At 38.4% G+C, this 20355-nt stretch overlaps 2 protein-coding genes across 2 annotated transcripts; one reads left to right on the plus strand and one right to left on the minus strand.

The window, feature by feature from the left end:
* The first annotated feature begins 209 nt into the window (after positions 1 to 209).
* acvr1bb (activin A receptor type 1Bb) lies at positions 210 to 15344 on the plus strand. Its single transcript, XM_057338079.1, has 9 exons — positions 210 to 323; positions 7736 to 7981; positions 8104 to 8352; positions 8433 to 8663; positions 9380 to 9547; positions 9676 to 9832; positions 9942 to 10066; positions 10162 to 10292; positions 11064 to 15344. Exons 1-9 carry the CDS (start codon positions 260 to 262, stop codon positions 11187 to 11189), a joined length of 1497 nt encoding a protein of 498 aa, XP_057194062.1. The 5' UTR covers positions 210 to 259; the 3' UTR covers positions 11190 to 15344.
* Positions 15345 to 15649: 305 nt separating this feature from the next.
* LOC130557032 (E3 ubiquitin-protein ligase RBBP6-like) lies at positions 15650 to 17931 on the minus strand. Its single transcript, XM_057338442.1, has 7 exons — positions 17661 to 17931; positions 17090 to 17189; positions 16974 to 17007; positions 16576 to 16617; positions 16240 to 16498; positions 16015 to 16154; positions 15650 to 15927 (listed from the first exon to the last, which is right to left on the minus strand). Exons 1-5 carry the CDS (start codon positions 17818 to 17820, stop codon positions 16406 to 16408), a joined length of 429 nt encoding a protein of 142 aa, XP_057194425.1. The 5' UTR covers positions 17821 to 17931; the 3' UTR covers positions 15650 to 15927; positions 16015 to 16154; positions 16240 to 16405.
* Positions 17932 to 20355: the final 2424 nt, after the last annotated feature.

Raw genomic sequence — 20355 nt, forward strand, 5'->3', positions numbered from 1 at the left:
TACATAGTTTTTTCGAGACACTCGTGTGAAACTGGGGCTAGTTGTCACATTTAGCCCTACTGTCTATAAATTATATTTTTTACATGTATCTATGTTTTCCATTTCCAAATGTTCAATGATGCGTGATATACATAATAAAAAAAAGTGCAGGTTAAAAACCTGCGAGCCCAACTTGAAAGAATCAAATGCGCGTGCTCGCCAAATTGACTCTCGTGTTCATGCGCGTAACGTCACTCAGTGAGATGGAAGTCCTGTGAGGATGGACCAACGCAGAATCTTGCGGCTCCTGGTCGTTATATTTGGATTAAACGGAGTGTGTGAATGTGAGTGTTCATTCTTTCTTTATTTCAGTAGCGTTTTATTCACAGACTGAGTCTGAAAGCGTGTTTCAGTCGCTGAGGGTTGTGAGTTAAACACGACAACAACATGGCGCGCGCCTTTAACGACCGTCTCCATAAACTCTTCTGCTGTTCATTTCATATCTCATTCCCCCTTCCCTATGTGATTGATCAATCTGTATCGGTCTGTCAGTTGTATTTCACCTATACGTTTAATTTAAACAACAACCCAGCAGGACGGTGGTGTTTATGTCTAAAGATTGTTTGGGTGATGAGCTAGCATGCTAACAGGCTAACTTCGTTTAGTAACTTACGTGGCTGTAAATAGGAACAACAATCTCTTTGAACTTCCAAAACGTTTGTGTTTTTCTGTCTTTGTGTTTGTTAGCATCATTTTACATTGACGGGTAACCAGTAATCATATTACAGAGTAACTGGTATGTCATCTAGTATTGATTTTAGTATGGTTGCTGAGCCAGATGAGTTTGTACAACGTTAACTCATTCGCAAAGGAGTTTAATGTCTTTTCCCCCTCACTTGTATTTTACACACATGTTTTTGTAAATGTTATTTTATTGTTCTAGTTGATTTAATTATGTTTATGTGTCCGCTTGTTTGGTCTTTTAGTATTGCGGAAGTGATCTGCATCACCATTGATCATTTACTCTTAAAGTCTCTTTTCAGTGGTCTGCTGCACATTTTCTGTAGTCCTACACGTAGTTTGTGTTTGAGGTTTAGTTAATGATTTTTTTGGTATACTTGTTGTAAGGAAGTGTAAGGACAGTTGGTCACCAAACCTGCATGTAGCACAGAAGACAGTGTATCAAGTAAACGGTTCTCACTCAGTATGAAATTGATGTTTTTGAAATAGGATTTTATTACCAGAATATTATTGTGTATCATATAACGTGTATTGAAGCTTAGGTCTGCCCTTTACCTGTGAATTATAATACTGTTTCCTGTAACAACGACCTCTCAGGACAGGTTATGGTGTGTTTGGGTCACTAATGCTGTGATCTCATTCAGGGGTTTCAGGCTCTGCAAAAATTGCTGTTCTTTGTCAGAGAGCATGGACGTGACCGAGCAGTGACCCCATCTCTCTTTATTTATTTGTCTCTTTCTTGCAGCTTCATGTAAAACACAGTGTGTTTCTTTGTTTGGTTTCATGTAGAATAACTCATAGCCAGTGGCTTTCTTTACAGCTGTCAAAGCTCTTAGTAAAAACCTCTTAATTTTAAAAGATAATTGGTTTGGGAACACACAAGTTCGTATCTTTTGGAATCTTGGATTTAGAGTGTTTTCCCTTTTAATTATTAGCTTTTAGACAATGTGAAAGAGTATTGAAGGTTTAATACAGTTAATTTATCAGTCTTTTCTTATCAATGTATTTGTCGAGCAAAAATAGATAAAAAGTTGAAGCAATGAACTTCTGTGCCAAAAATGTCAGTGCCATTAAAATGCATTTATAGCAGTTAATACAGCTATTGTCCTGGCTTATCAGATATCGTTTATCATAATTCATCTACAAACTGTAATATCAGAACACACAGCTGAAGTGAAATTGATTTGGTGATGACTTTTCTTTCCCACAAAAAATATTAATGTGAAACCTTTTTACTAAAAGTATTGATTAAGTCAGTCAAATACTGAAAATATTGACTTGTTTATGAGAGTAGGAACACTGTATCGTCAGGTAAAATTTCACAATCCTCTGTTTGTCACAAATGTGCTATTTTAGTCATAGTTCGACAGGCAATGAATTCATACTCAACAACATTATTAGTTTCTGCTCAATAAAGTTTTTTTAATTGTGAGTCAGATTTATGGTTTGCCAAGTTCATATGTGTGTTAGATAAGGGATAATGTACAGGCAGCCAGTTGTTATCGCAGAAACAAGTCCCGACAGTGTGATATTTTGTGATAACAGCCGGCTGCTTGTACATTATTCCACTTATTACATGGCTACTTGCCACATGAGAAAAAAACTGGACGTGAATTTGAAATATTTTATTAGCTAATATTTACCGAATGTTGACCTTCAGTAAGGAAAAGCCATTTACTTTGGGTTTTAAGGTTAGAAACTGTGTTCAAATGTCACGAACAGGCAATTTTCTTTAATCGTTTGTAAATATGTGACCCTGGATCACAAAACCAGTCTTAAGTAGCACGGGAACATTTTTAGTAAAAGACAAAAATACATTGTGTGGGTCAAAATTATCGATTTTTCTTTTATGTCAAAAATCATTAGGATATTAAGTAAAGATCATGTTCCATGAAGATATTTTGTAAATGTCCTACCTTAAATATATAAAAACTTTATTTTTGTGAGTGGATGGTCTGCCACAGTGCCCCTGATTAACAACTTCAAAGGCAATTTTCTCAATATTTAGATTTTTTTGCACTCTCAGATTCCAGAGTTTTAAACGGTTGTATCTCAGCCAGATATTATCCTATTCTAACAACTCATATATCTATAGAAATTTTATTTATTCATCTTTCAGATTATGTAAAAATCTCAATTTTGAAAAATTGACCCATAAGACTGGTTTTGTTGTCCAGGGTCACATATAATGTCATATATGTTGTTAAAAGACATATTTATGTTTAATTTGACCAAAAAACCTGTCAAAATAATTAGCTGCATCTGGGTTACCGTGTGGTATTAGTTTTGAGAGGTTGTTGTCTGGGAATAACGAACCTGCAAATGTCTCGACTGGCCAATCAGAATCAAGCATTCCAATGAGCCGTGTAACAACCAGTTTTAAAGCACAGCTGACAGAAGCAGGATGATGAGTTTGCATATTAATGTCGTTTCAGTGTGCTTACAAGATGAAAAGTACGTTGTTTACAATGCAGCAAAGTGATGTCACACAGGCAGCAGAGTCTCATTTTGTGTATCTTTGGAAATTGGCGGAGAGACATGCTTTAGAATTTATGCATTATGAAGATGACTTGTTGGGGTTCTGCCCATGGATGATATATTTAATTCCCCAAAAGGTTTTTGTTATGGGTCATTAATTTTGTTAACACTCTTTTGCAATGCAGACATTTAGATTTCTGGTGTGGTGTATTGAGTGGCATTGGACTGAATTGTGCTGATAATTGTCACAATAGTAGATTTTTTATCTATCTTTTTTATATGTTTATATGTAGGGATGTAACGATACTTCATATAATGATATTTCGCGATGCAAAAATTTTACGATGCGCATCGTAGAGAGATGGGGATATTTTACAATGTTTAATTCTATTCGTTCAGCGGTCAAGACGCTACCTACTCTGCGCCAGCGCGTCACGTGTGCTTATCTCACATATGCGGTAGAGAGAGGGAGAAGTGGAAGCACAAGACACAATCTTTGTCTCCAAGTGGTTTACAAAGTGTCATATTTTCCTTCACAATTGCTGTTAAAACACAGCAAACTTGAAGCGTGACTGCAGGCGAGTCACCCCGAAACTCATTACAAAGGCAGCACAAACGTTTTTAAATGCCAATGTTAATTTATCCGCTAACGTGAGCTGCTGCATAACGTGATATGCAACATAAAGTAAGCCAAAAAAAAACAGTGCTGTTCCAATCAGAGAAGCGATGAAGTGAGTCGTACTGTATATTAAAAGATCGAATGACTAGGGCTGCAACTAACGATTATTTTAATTGTCGACTAATCTAGCGATTATTTTTTGATTAGTCGACTAATCTAGCGATTTTTTTATCTAAAAGATTTTTTGGATTACCTTATTAATCCTTTGGCAAACTTTGCAAATAAACAATAAGTTCTAGTGTTTTCTTACATTATAAAGCAAATCATACTTTTTACTCCACTACATCTTATAAATAAGTATTGTTGTTTTAACATTTTAATCCGTGTTTACATTAAAATTAGAGGTGCACCGATTGACCGGCCAGAGACCAGAATCGGCCGGTTTTTCGTATGATCGGCCGGACCGGTGACCAGCCGGTCAGTCTCACGTCTCGCCGATTCCAAGCCGATCTTCTGTTGCCCGTGATGCGGGCAAGAATGTCACAGCCGTCAGTACACTCAAAGCCACATGTAAACGTGCGTGCGCACAGCCTGTCTTTCACGGCTCGTTTATACACACGTGTGTCCACCGTACCGCGAGTCTCTGCTGACTGACGCGCATCTCTCATATCCGCTGACTGCACGCGCATGCACACGCATCATGTACTGTACAGACAAAAAGGTGCACTGTAGTTCATCTCTCGCTGCTCCGTCTACATGGGGTATGTATGCCAACAGTGATGCTAAACTCTGACACATGCTAAACTCATGTTGAAGTCGTTCACTCCGTGTAAAACAAACGTAAATTCCATTCAAACTGATTGCTTGTCTTACTTTAAAACTGTGGTAATTTCACCTAAGTAAAATGACCTAGGTTAACGTTACACCACAACATTTAGTTTGGCTAAAAGTATTTATTTAAACATTCTTTAGATGTTATGCGCGCGTGCGCAAATTGTTTAATACAATTTCTTGCTTGTTATATACAGGATGAACGGAGCGTCCCGTGCACAGCTCGCGCCCACATGTGCTTTCATTGCGACACAGCTGCCTGTTTACATACAGTACAAAATGCGAGTTTGTATTACGTTATTTTAAATGTTTATGAGCGCATATAAGTATATGAGTGCATATAAAAGCATGGATTATTTCATTAGATTTCTTTTATACGCATTTTTCTGTTCTCTTTCTGTAGCGCGAGTCATAGACAGATTCAGTGTATGTTGCTGTGACACAGTTCAAGAGAGAGTGATTGACAGCGTGATGCGATCGATCGTTTCCACCCAACAATAGAATATATACAGTTTTAGGTATGACATGATGTGTTTATTGAGCTTTAGTTCTTTACTACAACCTTTTGAAGTCGAATCTCACCATTATACTTTATATTTACAAAAATACTGTAGGTATATTTTAGGAGCTGTTTGATTTGGGGTAAGTTTTACTTTTTGATAATATTTGTTTTTCTGAGGGTCTAGACTACATGCAGCTACTATCACTTGACGCAAAAAACAGCGGTGGATGGCGTTAAGGATATATCGTCATTTTTATCGTTATCGCAACAAATACCAGGAATTATCGTGATAGAGTTTTAGGGTCACATCGCCCATCCCTAATGGTTGCCCAGTGGCAATCTCTGAAAAAATATCACTCGCAAATTAATCATTTTAGTCGCAAAGACCGTTTTAGGCGCAGTTTGGAGCCCTGGAGATAATGATAATGTTATCAAATTGGGAGTCAGCATTACAAGTTAAGTTTTGTATCCAAAATGAGATAACAACTTTTTTATTATGTTATCATTAGGGCTGCAACAACTAATCGATAATATGACACACCTGAATCAACTCAGCCTTGGTGTGTTAATTACGGAGACATCCACAACATTTTGGGAGAAGGCAAATGAGTTCAGTTGTGTATACTTTTCCCATCTCTGATTTAGTTATTATAAGCAGAAGATCTAATTAAACTTTTTAACCGATTAATAAATAAAAATCGTCCAACTAATCGATTACCAAAATACTTGTTAGTTGCAGCCCTAGTTATCATGTTTTTGTGTTAGTTAGCTGTTTTTTTAGTTATTATGGCTTAAATCAAAACAAACCAACTGCAGTTTGATTGATATTAATTGGAATGCACAATAAAAAAACATTACTTTTGATAAATTTTAAAAACTGATTTATCTCATTTTGGAATGAAACTCTTCAAGAGTTTAGCACTTTAACTTCAGTTTGGGAATGTATTAACACTCTGCCCATGTAAATGTACAAGTACAAACACGTCATTGTCAGTTTGAGGTTGTGAATATAGCCATGAAATCCTGTTTTTGGATCTTACAATTGAACTAGTCCAGGCTGAATGAACTTCTGTTTTGAGATATTGCAGGTAAACCTATAGAAGTCCGTACCTGCATGCATGGTGATATCACATGCTGTCATTCAGTATGACATCATCGATCATGTCATTGCATCTGTGATCCTGTAGTTTCACCCAGTTCACACCCCACGGCGTTCCCACAGTACACAGGCTCATTAAACGCGTTCATGTGTTAATGACCTTAAATAACAGGAAATCCTGATAACTAATTTACAATTTGTTACATAATACACTGTGTGTGGTGTATTTACATTTATATGACATTTAGATCAAGCAGAAAACCTTTGTACTATGTTTACATGTTGCAGAGAGCACAAATATTGAAAGAGCTAACCAAATTATGCCATAAAGCGAGATCCACTTCATGCGAATCTGTCACTAGCGTCATTTGTTTAATGATTCAGTGTTTTGGTTGGAAACGATTCCCGTTGGCATGCGCTGGAGCTGTGTTCAGTCACGCCACCAGCACAACACGCTGTAGCTTGCATGCGGCGCTGTGAAAGCAGAGCTGTGCAGAGAACATTTTGACCATAAACACAACAGTTTTGTATGTTATTATGTCCAAGCAAATAATTGCATTAGACACTATTGACTGTTACATAACACGATTGCTGGGATGATTTTTAATGTTTGGTATTTTACAGTTTTGTAACATATTTTTTGTGTTTAAAAGTCAACTTATAATATTAGATTCTGCACTTCTCTAGAGAGATCCACAGCTAAAAAGATTTAACCACACAGCCAATGACAATCCAGCACAAATGAGATCAGACTGGCTGTGCTGCAGGTGAGAGAAGTGTGTTTGATCTGATGTCCATTTAAATGTCCTTTGGTAGCAGGTTTATTGAATCAGCTCTGTCTGGCTTCTCATAGTGAAACCATGGAGGCATTTAACACCGAATTGGACTGTTTTTGGGAAGTTTAATGAAAAATAGCTATGTAAAAGCAAACTTCATCACCTTCTTTTTTTGTGTGAAAATTAGGGCTGTCAAACAATTAATCGCAATAAATTAGCATCCAGAATAAAAGTTTGTGTTTACATAATATAGCCTATGTTTGTGTATACATTTCTTATTTATAAACACATACACATACATGCATATATTTAACAAAAATATTAAAATTATTGTTATATATCATTTCAGATATTTCCTAAATATATAGACGTGTATGTGTTTATAAATACAAAATAAATATGCACAGTACACAGACATATATTATGTCAACACAAACTTTATTCTGGATGCTGTTAATCGTGATTAATGTTTTGAAAAAAACTGTACTGACATCTGTCACCCCCTGTTGTTCAAAAGGGGCACAACAGTCTCCACATCCATGCACTTTTACATTTAATAAATTTGCCACATGAATGTGCATCCAATCTACATTTTCTTAATCAGTATTTTTCCTTCTTGGGATCAAACCCATGACCCGTGTGCTCTACTAATTGACCAGCACTTGTATTTGTCAAAAAGTCAACGTTTTTATGTCCGTTTCTCTTCGCAGCGTTGTTTTGTAACTGCACCACACCGAGCTGTGAGAAGGATGGTTATAAGTGCAAGACAAATGGGGCGTGTGTGGCGTCAACCTCTGTAATCGGTGGACAGGAGCAGAATGTGCGTCTCTGCATCCAGAAGGAGAAGCTGGTTCCTCCCGGCCAGCCGTTCTACTGTCTCAGCGCTGAGGGACTGATGAACACACACTGTTGCTATACAGATTACTGCAATAGCATCGATCTCAAACTGCCGACCGGTGAGCATCATTACATAATCCGACAGTACAACACATCCATTATCAGCCAAAAGGTCATCTTTACAGTTTCTACAAGATTGAAAGAAAATTTGAGAGACTAACATATCACGTTCCTCTGTTAGTGACAAAGCAATTGGGTGCCGGTCAGGAATGGGGTCCGGTTGAGCTTACAGCGGTGGTGGCCGGTCCGGTCTTTGTGGTGTGCGTGCTGGTTCTGCTGGGTCTCTTTCTGTTCCATCACCACCAGCGGGCCTACGGTCACCGCCAGAGACTGGAGGTGGAGGACCCCAGCACTGAACACATGTTTCTGGCCAAAGACAAGACCTTACAAGACCTCATCTATGATCTCTCCACCTCAGGGTCTGGCTCGGGTTAGTATCACCTTTTCTTGTTTCTGCCTTGTCATAAACTCTTTTCAGTGAGTTATAACCTCTTTTATGTCTTTGTGCAGGTCTGCCACTGTTTGTCCAGAGAACCGTGGCTCGTACCATAGTACTGCAGGAGATCATTGGTAAGGGACGTTTCGGAGAGGTGTGGAGGGGAAGGTGGAGAGGAGGCGACGTCGCTGTGAAGATCTTCTCCTCTCGCGAGGAACGCTCTTGGTTTCGTGAAGCCGAAATCTACCAGACCATTATGCTCCGTCACGAGAATATTCTGGGGTTCATCGCTGCTGATAACAAAGGTAAACAACACACTTAAGGACCTATGCCGTAGCCTCTACACCAGTGGTCACCAACCCTGTTCCTGGAGATCGACCGTCCTGCAGACTGCAGCTCCAACCCCGCTTCAGCACACCTGTCTGTAATTATCAAGCAAACCTGAACACCTTGATTAGATAATTCAGGTGTGTTTGATTGGGGTTAGAGCTGAAATCTTCAGGACGGTCGATCTCCAGGAGCAGGGTTGGTGACCACTGCTCTACACCAAAATACTTGTACATTGTTGTCCGCGTTGACAGGCAATGGCCACTAGGGGTCAGTGTCCACAGGCGTGTTGCTTGTATAACCAAGACAAGAGCTGAAGAAGAAGCGGTTCGTAGCGTACGCTGTCTGAGAAGCATTTAGCAGTGATAACGGCAAGTAAACAGTCACTTTTGCAACTTGAGTTGTTAAATACAGAAAAACACGCAATTTATTTAGACAATTAATTCGGAAATGCGTATTAGTAAATTCGACGCTATCTCTGAGGTTTTTTTACCTCACGGGAGGGGGTTATCACAGTGCTTGTGTTCCGCGTCGCATTGACGCGCTGTTACATTTTTGTAGAGGTACGCGTCAGGCTACGGCGTAGGGAACGCGTCTCTGCTGTGTACGCATGACTATAAACTGATCTTTAAGCTCATGTTTAGAGTTTACACATTCTTTCTTATTGAAAAACATGTGTTTGTGTGTCTTACAGATAATGGCACGTGGACTCAGCTGTGGTTGGTATCAGACTATCATGAGAACGGCTCTCTGTTTGACTATCTGAACCGGTACTCGGTCACCATTGAGGGCATGATCAAACTGGCTCTGTCGGCTGCCAGCGGACTGGCACATCTGCACATGGAGATCCTGGGCACTCAGGGTGAGTGTGTGTGCGCTTTTATTACATATTAGACATAGCAATAGGATACTGCTGTTTCTTCTAAAATTAAAAACGAGGCTTCTTATAAGGTAGCATTATTTTGCCAGCTAAGTGATGTTTGTCTACAGGTAAGCCCGGCATCGCTCACCGGGATCTCAAGTCCAAGAACATTCTGGTGAAGAAAAATGGCACGTGTGCTATTGCTGATCTCGGCCTGGCAGTTCGGCACGAGTCCGTCACGGACACCATCGATATCGCACCCAACCAGCGCGTTGGCACGAAGAGGTACAGCCGCTTTATTCAAACAGACAGAAAACCTCCCCGCATGACATCATTTTTTTCAGTACGTTTATTTACACTCAAAATCATTTGTTGTGTTGTTTGTGTGCATCAGGTATATGGCACCTGAGGTTCTAGAGGAGACCATTAACATACGTCACTTTGACTCATTTAAATGCGCTGATATCTACGCTCTGGGTCTGGTGTACTGGGAGATCGCTCGCCGTTGCAATGCCGGAGGTACTCGGGTCAAACAATCACAGCAGAAGGATTTCAAATATTAAGAATAATTCGTTTTTTCTGAATAATAACCTTTTTTTTGTGGTGTGCGTCAGGTATTCATGAAGAATACCAGCTGCCCTACTATGATCTGGTGCCCTCTGACCCCTCCATAGAAGAAATGAGGAAAGTGGTGTGTGACCAGAGGTTAAGACCCAACATCCCGAATTGGTGGCAGAGTTATGAGGTGAGAGCTATTAACCCTCTGCTCCTTTAGAACTTCATATATTTCATTTTAGTTTTTCCTCAAGTCTTGATATGGTTCCATAGTATATAAATGGTCTATTGGACTGGGGTGAAAGTTTTAAATCTGAAAGTGAGAGTGTACAAATATACAATATTTAAATAAATATTTAGATAGGGTAACAGCATGGAAAATTTGGAGTCACTTTGTGTTGGCCATCTTAAAATCATGTTGTAGTTAAAGAAAAACTTGCAGTAACTACAGTAAATAGCTTTGCTGATGGGTGAATAATTTGCGGGTCATTCCGTGTCAAATCAACCAAATTTGGAATATTTTTGGATTCTTTTTTTTCTAAAAAAAGACCAACATTTGGAGTGATGTTAAAAAAATTATGAAATGCCACCGATGAATAGTAAATAGGTACTCCATTCATTTGTAAAGGGAGGGAAAAAGGTCAATTTTCACCTGAAATTTAGAGCCATGTTAGAGGGGGTAAAAAATGACATGGGAAATGTCCCAGCATCATAACTTTATTTTTACACAGAGATCGCTTTATCTGTTAGTATATCTGTTCATTTTAGCAATCCTTGATGCAATTTATGCCAATGGTGACAACTCTTCTTTAAAAGAGGAATGTCTGAAGAACAAATCATGATGAAACTAGAAATGTTGGAGAAAAATTGGAGCCGTGGCCCTCTGGTTGAGTTGACACGGAATGACCCTTATGGTTTTAACACACACGTGCTCTAAATTCTGTCTCTCATTCTCCTGCAGGCGTTACGCGTGATGGGAAAGATCATGCGCGAGTGTTGGTATGCCAACGGTGCCGCCCGACTCACAGCTCTCCGCATCAAGAAAACCCTGTCGCAGCTCAGCGTGGACGAAGACATCAAAATCTGAAACGAAGTGTGAGAGACTGTTGTTCTTAGGAAAAAGAATGTGTACAGAAAAGCTACCACTCGAAACTATCCTGCCAGTTTTAAAGCAAAGTATTTCCGTCCGCTAGATTGTGACGGGGCCTACCTCACCCCCAACGCCAAAACTACTGAATCCCACGGTACCCAAAAAGCTCTTCCACTTTCTTTCTACCTGCTTTAAACGACTGTCGCCATCTGCTCTTCATATAGCAATCTTTATCTTCGCGAATTTAGACTACTCAAATATACTGCTGGCCCCGGGTAACACCTGTAATCTCTCTTTATAATGAAATGGTTCTTGGTGGGTTTTCTTTTCTAATCATTTGCCCCAAAGACTCACATTTGACCCTTTTAACTTGGTTGCTGTGAACATTTGATGTGGGCTTGTTGCTGTCAGTCTTTGATCTGTCAAAGGTCTACCTCGGTTAAGATGCTATGTAGCTGTGTAACATTTATGAACACATACACACACTCCAGGACATAAGGGGTTGGTTAAACCGGTAAACGGTGTGAATTGGTGCAAGATGAGCTGATAAGAATGGACTGGTAGAGATACTGGACGAAAAATCATTTATTGATCATTTATTTCCTTTTTTATAACCACGTTAGCAAAACAACCTTGTTTGCACTTTATTATGGAGGTTTTGCGAGTATGAAGTGGATTATAGCCATCTTAATTTTGGATTCGCTCACTGGCACACTGTTCTACTGATCGGTACGGAGAGATCTATTTATTTTAGATTTTAGAGCCATCATATCGTCCTTATTTTTTTATTGCCATTCAAATTTTCCTCCACTCCACAGCAAAGCTACTGTATATAGTCTATTTTTAAACGTATGGAAATGTAAATAGCTTACCCTTTTTTAATTTCTGAATTCTTTTACTAAGCTCAATTAAAGTGTTGGGTTCTTTCGGAAATGTTTCTTATATTCTGGACGTTCGGCAGTCAGGTATGCGATAGGAATGCGGGAAACTGATGTGTGGAAATGTACGGGTCGCGGGTTTGAAAATTATTTGTTTTGTGTCGTGTCGTGTACAGTACAGTACAGTACAGCAAAACTTCTTTTGTTTGACCCAGTCTGTTTTTTAAGCTAATCGTGTGGAGAGTGTGGCTTCTCATGGTAGCATTAAAGGGATAGTTCTCCCAAAAATGTAAATTCTGTCATCATTTCTTCACCCTCTTGTCTTTCAAACCAGTATGACTTTCTTGCTTCCGCAGAACACAAAAGAAGATATTTTGAAGAATGTTGTTAACCGGCACCCATTCACTTGCATTGGTTTTGTCTCAATACAATAGAAGTGAATGGGTGCCAACGCTGTTCGGTTGCCAACTTTCTCATACAGGTTTGAAATGACAAGAGAGTGAGTAATGATGCCAGAATTTTCTTTTGTGGGTGAGCTATCCCTATAAATTTCACTAAATATGACTTAACACTGGTTTCACACATTTTATTCAAGGTTTAGGATTTGTTTGTGTGGCTTAGACGAAAGTGCTTAAACTCTTGAACTCTTAAATACTTTTTATCAGTGGAAACGACGACAAAAAAGCAAGGCCATAAAACCGTAGGATAAATGATGAACGGACTGAAAATGAAGTAGCTGGAAATCTCATCCTCTGCTGCAGCTCTCAAATTAAACTGCATTTTGAAGTGCATTAGTATCCGTTTAGATGCACAATAATCATTGACGTTTAGCATCAGACTTTAAATCATGAATGAGATTTATGAATGATTTATGTGTGAGCGGAAGATTTGTAGTCAGCAGTTGTGACTTGGAGTTCAGTCTGTTCCTGGTGTAAAGCTGTCCTACTTATTTATATAGACCGAGCAGGATGTGTATGGACTGCTTTTATTACTGCTTTTTTAACATTGACATCCCCACTGTTTCATCAATTCTGTTGTATGAATATATTATTTAATTTTTTTGTGATGATCTGTTTCTTGAGAAGCATGTCATGATTCAAGAGGAAATGTTTCATTCTTTACACACTGGCAAGAATGACTTGAAAGGTTTGGTGTAAACTGGGCTCGTCTTTACACCTGATACACTGTATTTATGACAGCTGACCCTGACAAGTACTCTCCCTTAATACTACTGCTCTTCTGTACTCCACTCCTGTACGGGATATGCAAGATGTAAATATAATATTTATAGTGTATGATTTTTTTGAACAATCATGTTTTCTTTTTACTCTTTAGACTGTTTTGTGGTTGTAGCCGGCTGCGTTTATTAGCTGTTTAGTTTTGTGTTTCGTCCATTTTTGTAATGTGAATTAATTCAGGTTTATTTGTATAGCGCTTTTAACAGTAGAAATGCTCTTAAAGCAGCTGTACGGGGTTTTTGTGTGTATTTTTATTTTTGTAATTAGTGGATCTCCCGGCCTCTCCAGAATGTTCCAGGACTGATGTTTAGAGTGTTTGTCTGATGTTGGGAGTGTTTGACAATCTCAATAGTAAGTGCTAGGTAACTTGCTAAACTTGCTTCGTCCATTTGCAACAATTAAAAGCCACCATACGAAAATGTATTTATTCCAGAGAAAACCAAAAATGTATTTTCATTTGTTGTTGTTTGATATTTGGATTTAAAAGAACAAAACAAAATTTGTGATATAACACTGGATTGATTTTGAGTCAGTACACTACTGAGATCACACTAGCACGCTGCTAATTGTGAAATGCCTGTCGATATAGTTTGGAAAATCTCATTTAATTTTTGCTTTTAGTTAGTTGTTTAATTCAAAGTGTGTACATGTACAGGATAATGGACAGTCATAACTCAATATAAACCCAATCGGGACATACAAGACCGAGTTTATATTGTGACATAATGTCCATTTAATTAAAGCATTGTATGATTATAAGGAAAAGTTTCCTTTAGCCTCTGTGACCTTTGACCGCACAACCTACCTATAATCTGAGTGTATTTCCCAAATCTGAACAGGGATTTTTCAGGAATTTCCAATCATGTACATGGGTAATAAATGGTAATAAATACAGATTTTCCTACATTGAGGTTGTGTTGTGTGCTCATTTTTTGCGGCATTTTAGAATGTGTTAAGTATGATTTATGACCTCAAACTAGGGGTGAATCGGATTGCGGTTGTCAGTTGATGGGGTCTATGAAGTGAGGAACTCATTTACACCATATGTTACTTGCAGTGGTGTAAAGTATTGGAGTAAATGTAATTAGTTACTGTACTTAAGTATGTTTTTGGCTACTTTGTAGTTGTACTGAGTATTAAAGATATTAGCAACTTTTACTCTCTACTTGACTACATTTTTGAACAAGTATACTCCACTATATTTGTAATGACTAATGCAATTAAACATTACATTTTGCATGGCACCTATCTTTTTTGCAGCAGTTTATTTTTGCTACAGAAGAATTAATATTGCCATTTACAGGGCATTGCAGGTACTATAATCTTGTGGATTTTGCCCTAACTTACTAAAACTTGTCAACATGTCTTCTTTATGTGAATACGAGTGCAGTATCAGGTAGTTGTCAATCGCTGGCGGTTTATATGTAAAATGAGGTCATGACTGCAGCTGGCGATGAGGCCAAAACCAGCATGTCCAGTGCAAAAAGGCTTTGACTTTTTGATTTTACTTAACATTATTTTATTTATCTGTTATATTGAAGAGACCTTTTTGAAGGAGTTTGGTTTACTTATGAGCACTTGAGCTTAAATGAGACTTGGGTGATTGTAATAGACGTAAAGTAGGTTATGGTGTCGGCCATGATTTGTTGCAATTTTGAGGTGTTCAGTCTTATTATGATTTAAGAAAATAAATGTGATTGCTCACCTCACGTATCAACTGTTTCTTGTTTTTCACAGACATGTCTCTTAAGTGTTGAGGACGAGTGCTTCTTTGTGCCTACATTCAGTATGAGTAAAATACTCAAATACTGTTAAAATCAGATACTCTTAAGACTTTTACTGAAGTCGTTTTGGAATTGGTGACTTGTAACTTGTTTGTTATAAAATAAAAATGTCTCTCTTCAGTGAATAAGAAACAACACACAGGCTTCAAAAGGTGCTATAAAAGTTCTTCACATCGATGCCATTTTTGGGTTCTATTTTATAATCAAGTTTTTTATGGAACAGTTCAGTCAAAAATGTATTTTCTATGACATTGTGAAAAACCTTTTTAAAAACAGGAAATGGATATTGTGAGACACAGTGCCTCTTTTGAACCTTGCTTTTAAAAACATGCATATTCATACACTGTCCTTCAAATTGTAGTTACATAGGTAAGAAATAAAAATGAATGTTTTTGTTTGGACTTGAGTGGAGTAGTATTGTATGTGTGCGTGCATGCGTGTGTGTGTGCGCGTGCGTGCGTGCGTGCGTGCGTGTGTGTGTATAAACGCAAGGATGCTGTCAAAGGTTCCATAAACACTCTTCAAACTTTATTAACTATATTAACAAACTATATAACTCTTTATTAAGTCCATGCTATCTAATTATATACATAGGCCTAATATTTACATAATATATACAAAATGATGATGAAGCGCTCTGGATGTTTTTCACTTGGTTTTCTTGCGGAGAGGTGTGGAGCCATTGTCTTCATCATCATTCTCGCTCAAGTCCCGTCGCCTCTTTCCAGATGGTAAATTGGTGCGAGAGCTCCGAGGTTCAGAAGAGGTCGATGACGAGGACTCGTTCTGGGGTAAGAAAGGTGGACGGTCTTTCTTCTGAGATGCGTAATCCTCACTAAACAGAACACGCACACAATTATCAACCAAATGCAAACGTGTGTTCGTGGTGAGGTCTCTTCACAGATGACAGTTGTAAACTCACGCATTAATAATGGGAATGACATGCTTTCCGCTGCTGCTCAGCATCACTCCCTTCATGTTGGGGTCATCCACCTCCATTAGGAAGCTGACAGGAATTCCTGCGCTTCTCCGAATGCGCTTACCCCCAACAAAAGTTGAATCCTGTGACGGCACAAGCAACAGATTGCATTTACATTCATGACATAACACGTGCACAAATGCTGTCCACAGTTTAGTTATGTGTTACCCGTGACTTTGGGCAGTTTCTGATGTGATGCCCAGGGATGCCACAGATACGGCACACATAGTTTGGTGGAAGGCCTCCAACCAGCTTGAGCGCTTCACTGGTAAGCGATGAGAGTCATGATAGAGTGCACTTGAAAATTCTGCTCATGATGTGAATGTTATTATACTCACTTCGTAGAATAGTAACAGCGGCTGGACTGGAACATGACAGCTTTGATTTTGTCCTCCTCTGATGCGTTGGCCTCAGCCAGATTCTCAGTCTGTTCATTTACAAAGAAACGCTTTATACGCCTATACAGTTTACATAGTTTTCATGTTGTTCAGTGGATTTCAGTACCTTGAAAAGCTGCTCCAGTGACAACGATGACCTGTTCACGTGCTGCTGAAAGAAGAACAAAGAGATTTACTATTACCAGGCATAACCCCATCACACCCAGAGAGACAAACTAAACACACTTAAAACAACGCAAACAGAAACCCACCAACTGGTATTTTAAAGCAAAATAGCTAAACCACAGCAAGGTACAAATTTTATATTGAAATAAGTTCATTACAGAAAATGTATGTGAAACTTATAAGGTGATGTGATGTTTTACTTAAAAAAAGAGTTTTAACTTACTAAAATTGCATGTGGGCCTATTGTTCCAGGCTTCTTCACGGTCAACTCTGACCAGATTAAAGAGATCATACAGTACAATGTAAACAACCGAGTCAACACTTTTGTTTACATACTGCTTTTGAAGATCCACTTGATGGTTCAGACCACTTACTGCAAAACAAAACAACAAAGACTCAATGACTGATTGGAATCACTAAAAGATTCATATTCGTAACATCATCACGTGACTTACTTGGCATGTCTGTCATATGTGGATTTTACCCCAGTTCCAGGGATTCGTCTGACGGTCACCATGGTGTAACTGGGGATGATGCCCGCATCATCAGTGTATTCTGTGGTAAACACACACTTGTTTACAGTCTGTCCACACCAACCAAAGTAATACCAAGGGATTGTATACCAACCACAGTACATGTCAATACAACACGTTAACACTACTCACAACACTAGTTCGTTAAAACATCACATACTAGTGAGTGTGCTAAACGCACCAGGTGAGCTGCGCCGTCGCCAAGCAACAGTAAACAGACTGAGGTCAAGCCATTTGACTTGGCAAAAAAATCATTCAGCAACGTTATTTTAATTAATAAAATTTGCAAAGGCTTGTTTAACATGTGTGTCTTATTTTTTTGCTTGTTTTTCTTAATGTCCTTTTAAAACATTCAAATAGTAATACAAACATTAAGCCAGTGACCGCCGTGACTCTTATTTTCATAATCACATTTAATACTTCACAAAAATCAACGTGCCGGTTTAAAGAGATCAAATAAGTCAATGTTTACGTGTAAAATAGCAGAACTTACCTTCGTTGGTTTGGTCGTTTGTGATGCTCAGATCGCAGCGCTTCAGTTTCTCTCGTCTCATGATTTGGCGTTTCAAATCTCCGAGAGTGATGTGAAGGCCATCAAAGATCACCGTGTCGTGTGTAAGTTTACTGAAAAACTTATAATGAACACACGGCATGTTGACTCGGCTGCGTTCTGATGCCCCTGCAACAATAACAACAGATCAATTCATGCAATACAATGCAGAAATGCAGAAGAAATTACCAGAAAAGTCCAGCAAGTAATTAACCACAAATATAATATATATAATCAACACAAATATGAACTTCAAAAGTAAAAAATTTGACAACAAACGAAGATGTAGAAATGTGCTCTCAGGAACAGCGATTAGCAACGCTAAACAAAACTTAGCTTGTTACCATGGAAACCGATCAAGCGCATCAATTAAAGGGTTCCCGTGACGCGAATGTGTACGCAAGATGGCACATTCAGCACAACTAAACTAAAAAATAAAGTTTTATTGAAGTGTGTTGTCAGTGTTTAGTGTCTTTTAATAATTATTTATATTGTCAATGTGGACACAGTTAATGCGTTTTTTATAAAGTATGGTACTTTGTGTGCGTGATGTAATTAGTAAATTATTACATTTTTGAGGTAACATACCCAACATTGGTATAATTCATTTGCATTGTATCTAAAGATCCATCAAAAATGTTTAGATATATTTTCTTTATTTGACCTCACATCGGGCACGAGCATTGATCAATTAAACTGCCAGGCTAATGCGGGCGCGCGCAAACAGGGAGTTCACACAGGGAAAACGCAGCATGGAAAGAGGCTCACATTCTTTACTAACGCACATCAATCATTTTTACAAAATACATGAATGTCTTCGAGCCTTTGCATTTATAACAGGAGTAAGAACGAGACTCGTATTCAAAAGCAAAACAAGAGGCAGCCAAAACCGTGCTGAAAGCTTCATAGATTTAAATTAGTATACAAAAAAGATCTCACGGTATATGAACATTAAACAAGAACTACAAAAACAAATGAAGACTTATTGATAAAAACGTTTATAATTCATTTAATGTGAAACACAGCCCTCTAACAAACAAACTTGAACACCCTGCCTCCACTCCAGACCCGTTCCAGAAAAACGATCTGCTATCTGTCTCCGCTGTCGCTTCAGATCTCACCATCATTTCAAGTGTGCCTACCTCCCTGTTAATAAAAATATGAATAAGTTTTACTACAAACAAAGTATTTTAAGTTAAAAATCGATTTTTCATTTATTTCTTTGTATCACATTTGTGTATCTTGTCAAAAAGCATCCTGGCTATTTGCTCAGCATTTACTACACAAAGATTTACATCACTTTATCCAATAAGCAAAATTATAAAATTGTAGCTTCCAGGAATCAGGAAGGATTACAAATAGAAGAGCCCTCCTGTCAATTTGATGTGCAAACCATTCAGTCAAAAATGGCACCTTCTTTTTAAAGGTGTACAGGCCTATTGAAAAAAGCCTTTTCTGTGACCTTATTCCACACTAGGCCATCACTTAGGGGTTTAGTTTTATTTTTCACATTGCAGAATCTGTCAACAGGAAATAGATATTGTTATACACAGTGCCTCTTTTTAACCCTGCTCTTAAAAACATGCATATTCATAAAACACCCCGAAAACTTTTTGAATTCTTTATGAATATGATCCAGTGAGTATTCTGAGATCACACTTCACATGTTTTGTTGCTGTGTCTACCTATACCTAAATAACCCATTTACTGAGTAATAATAATTACTGTGAGGTATAGCTGGATTGTATCAGATGCTAATACCATATTTCGATGTATAACTAATGTAAAAATAATTAAGAAAATAATAATTAAATACATAATGCAGGACTTTATATTTTGTGAGCTTTTTGTTAGTCAAAGAGCTGCTTAAAGTCCATGATGTTGTTATTGTTATAGTACCTTACCTGTGATTGGTGACACTGTCCTTCAAATTGTAGTTACATAGGTAAGAAATTATAATGAATGTTTTTGTTAGGGCTAGAGTGGATTAGTATTGTGTGTGAGTGTGTGTGTGTGTGTGTGCGTGCGTGATTGTGTGTACATGCATGCGCGCGCATGCATGCGTTTGTGTGTGAGTGTGTGTATAAAATTACTAAACGCACCAGGTGAGCTGCGCTGTCGAAGTTCTGTCTAGAGGGCTGGAATTCCTGCAGGTGTGATGTAATATAATGGCCCACAGTTCAGTGCTGAGTTCTTCAACAAATTTGTTAAAGATTGGGCTTTGTTCACACAACATCCAGTCTCAGATTTGCACAAGCCAACAGCGAAGCAGAAAGGGCAGTGAAGTGAAGGATTTCCTGGCAAAAGCAGCAGATCCACACCTTGCCTTTATGGCTTATTGGGCAACACCATTGGCTAATGGATATAGTCCTGCAGAACTGCTAATGGGGCGCAAGCTTCGCACAACAATCCCAGTCATTCAGCCAATGTTGAACCCTGGCTGGATGGACATGGACCGTCTGAAAGCAAAAGAAAAGATTAAGAGAGTCAAACAAGGTAAACTGTTCAATAAAAGACATAGAACACATGACTCACCTCATTTCCATCCAGGGGAGCCGGTGTGGATCACTGACACCGAAGCTTGAATGCAGACAATTCTCAAGTCCTCACCAACATACTGGAGAAAAGATACCCTTCT

This window comes from Triplophysa rosa, linkage group LG7 (assembly GCF_024868665.1).
Source record: "Triplophysa rosa linkage group LG7, Trosa_1v2, whole genome shotgun sequence".
Lineage (NCBI taxonomy): Eukaryota > Metazoa > Chordata > Actinopteri > Cypriniformes > Nemacheilidae > Triplophysa > Triplophysa rosa.

What these genes read in the sequence shown, in the direction of transcription:
- acvr1bb (XM_057338079.1), top strand. Translation starts at nt 260, where the DNA reads ATGGACCAACGCAGAATCTTGCGGCTCCTGGTCGTTATATTTGGATTA. An exon ending in CGATCTCAAACTGCCGACCG is followed by an intron (nt 7,982 to 8,103) that starts GTGAGCATCATT and finishes TTCCTCTGTTAG; the next exon opens with TGACAAAGCAATTGGGTGCC. An exon ending in ATTGGTGGCAGAGTTATGAG is followed by an intron (nt 10,293 to 11,063) that starts GTGAGAGCTATT and finishes ATTCTCCTGCAG; the next exon opens with GCGTTACGCGTGATGGGAAA.
- LOC130557032 (XM_057338442.1), bottom strand. Translation starts at nt 17,820, where the DNA reads ATGCCGTGTGTTCATTATAAGTTTTTCAGTAAACTTACACACGACACG. An exon ending in ACATATGACAGACATGCCAA is followed by an intron (nt 17,008 to 17,089) that starts GTAAGTCACGTG and finishes TTTGTTTTGCAG; the next exon opens with TAAGTGGTCTGAACCATCAA. An exon ending in CATCAAGTGGATCTTCAAAA is followed by an intron (nt 16,618 to 16,973) that starts GCAGTATGTAAA and finishes TTCTTTCAGCAG; the next exon opens with CACGTGAACAGGTCATCGTT.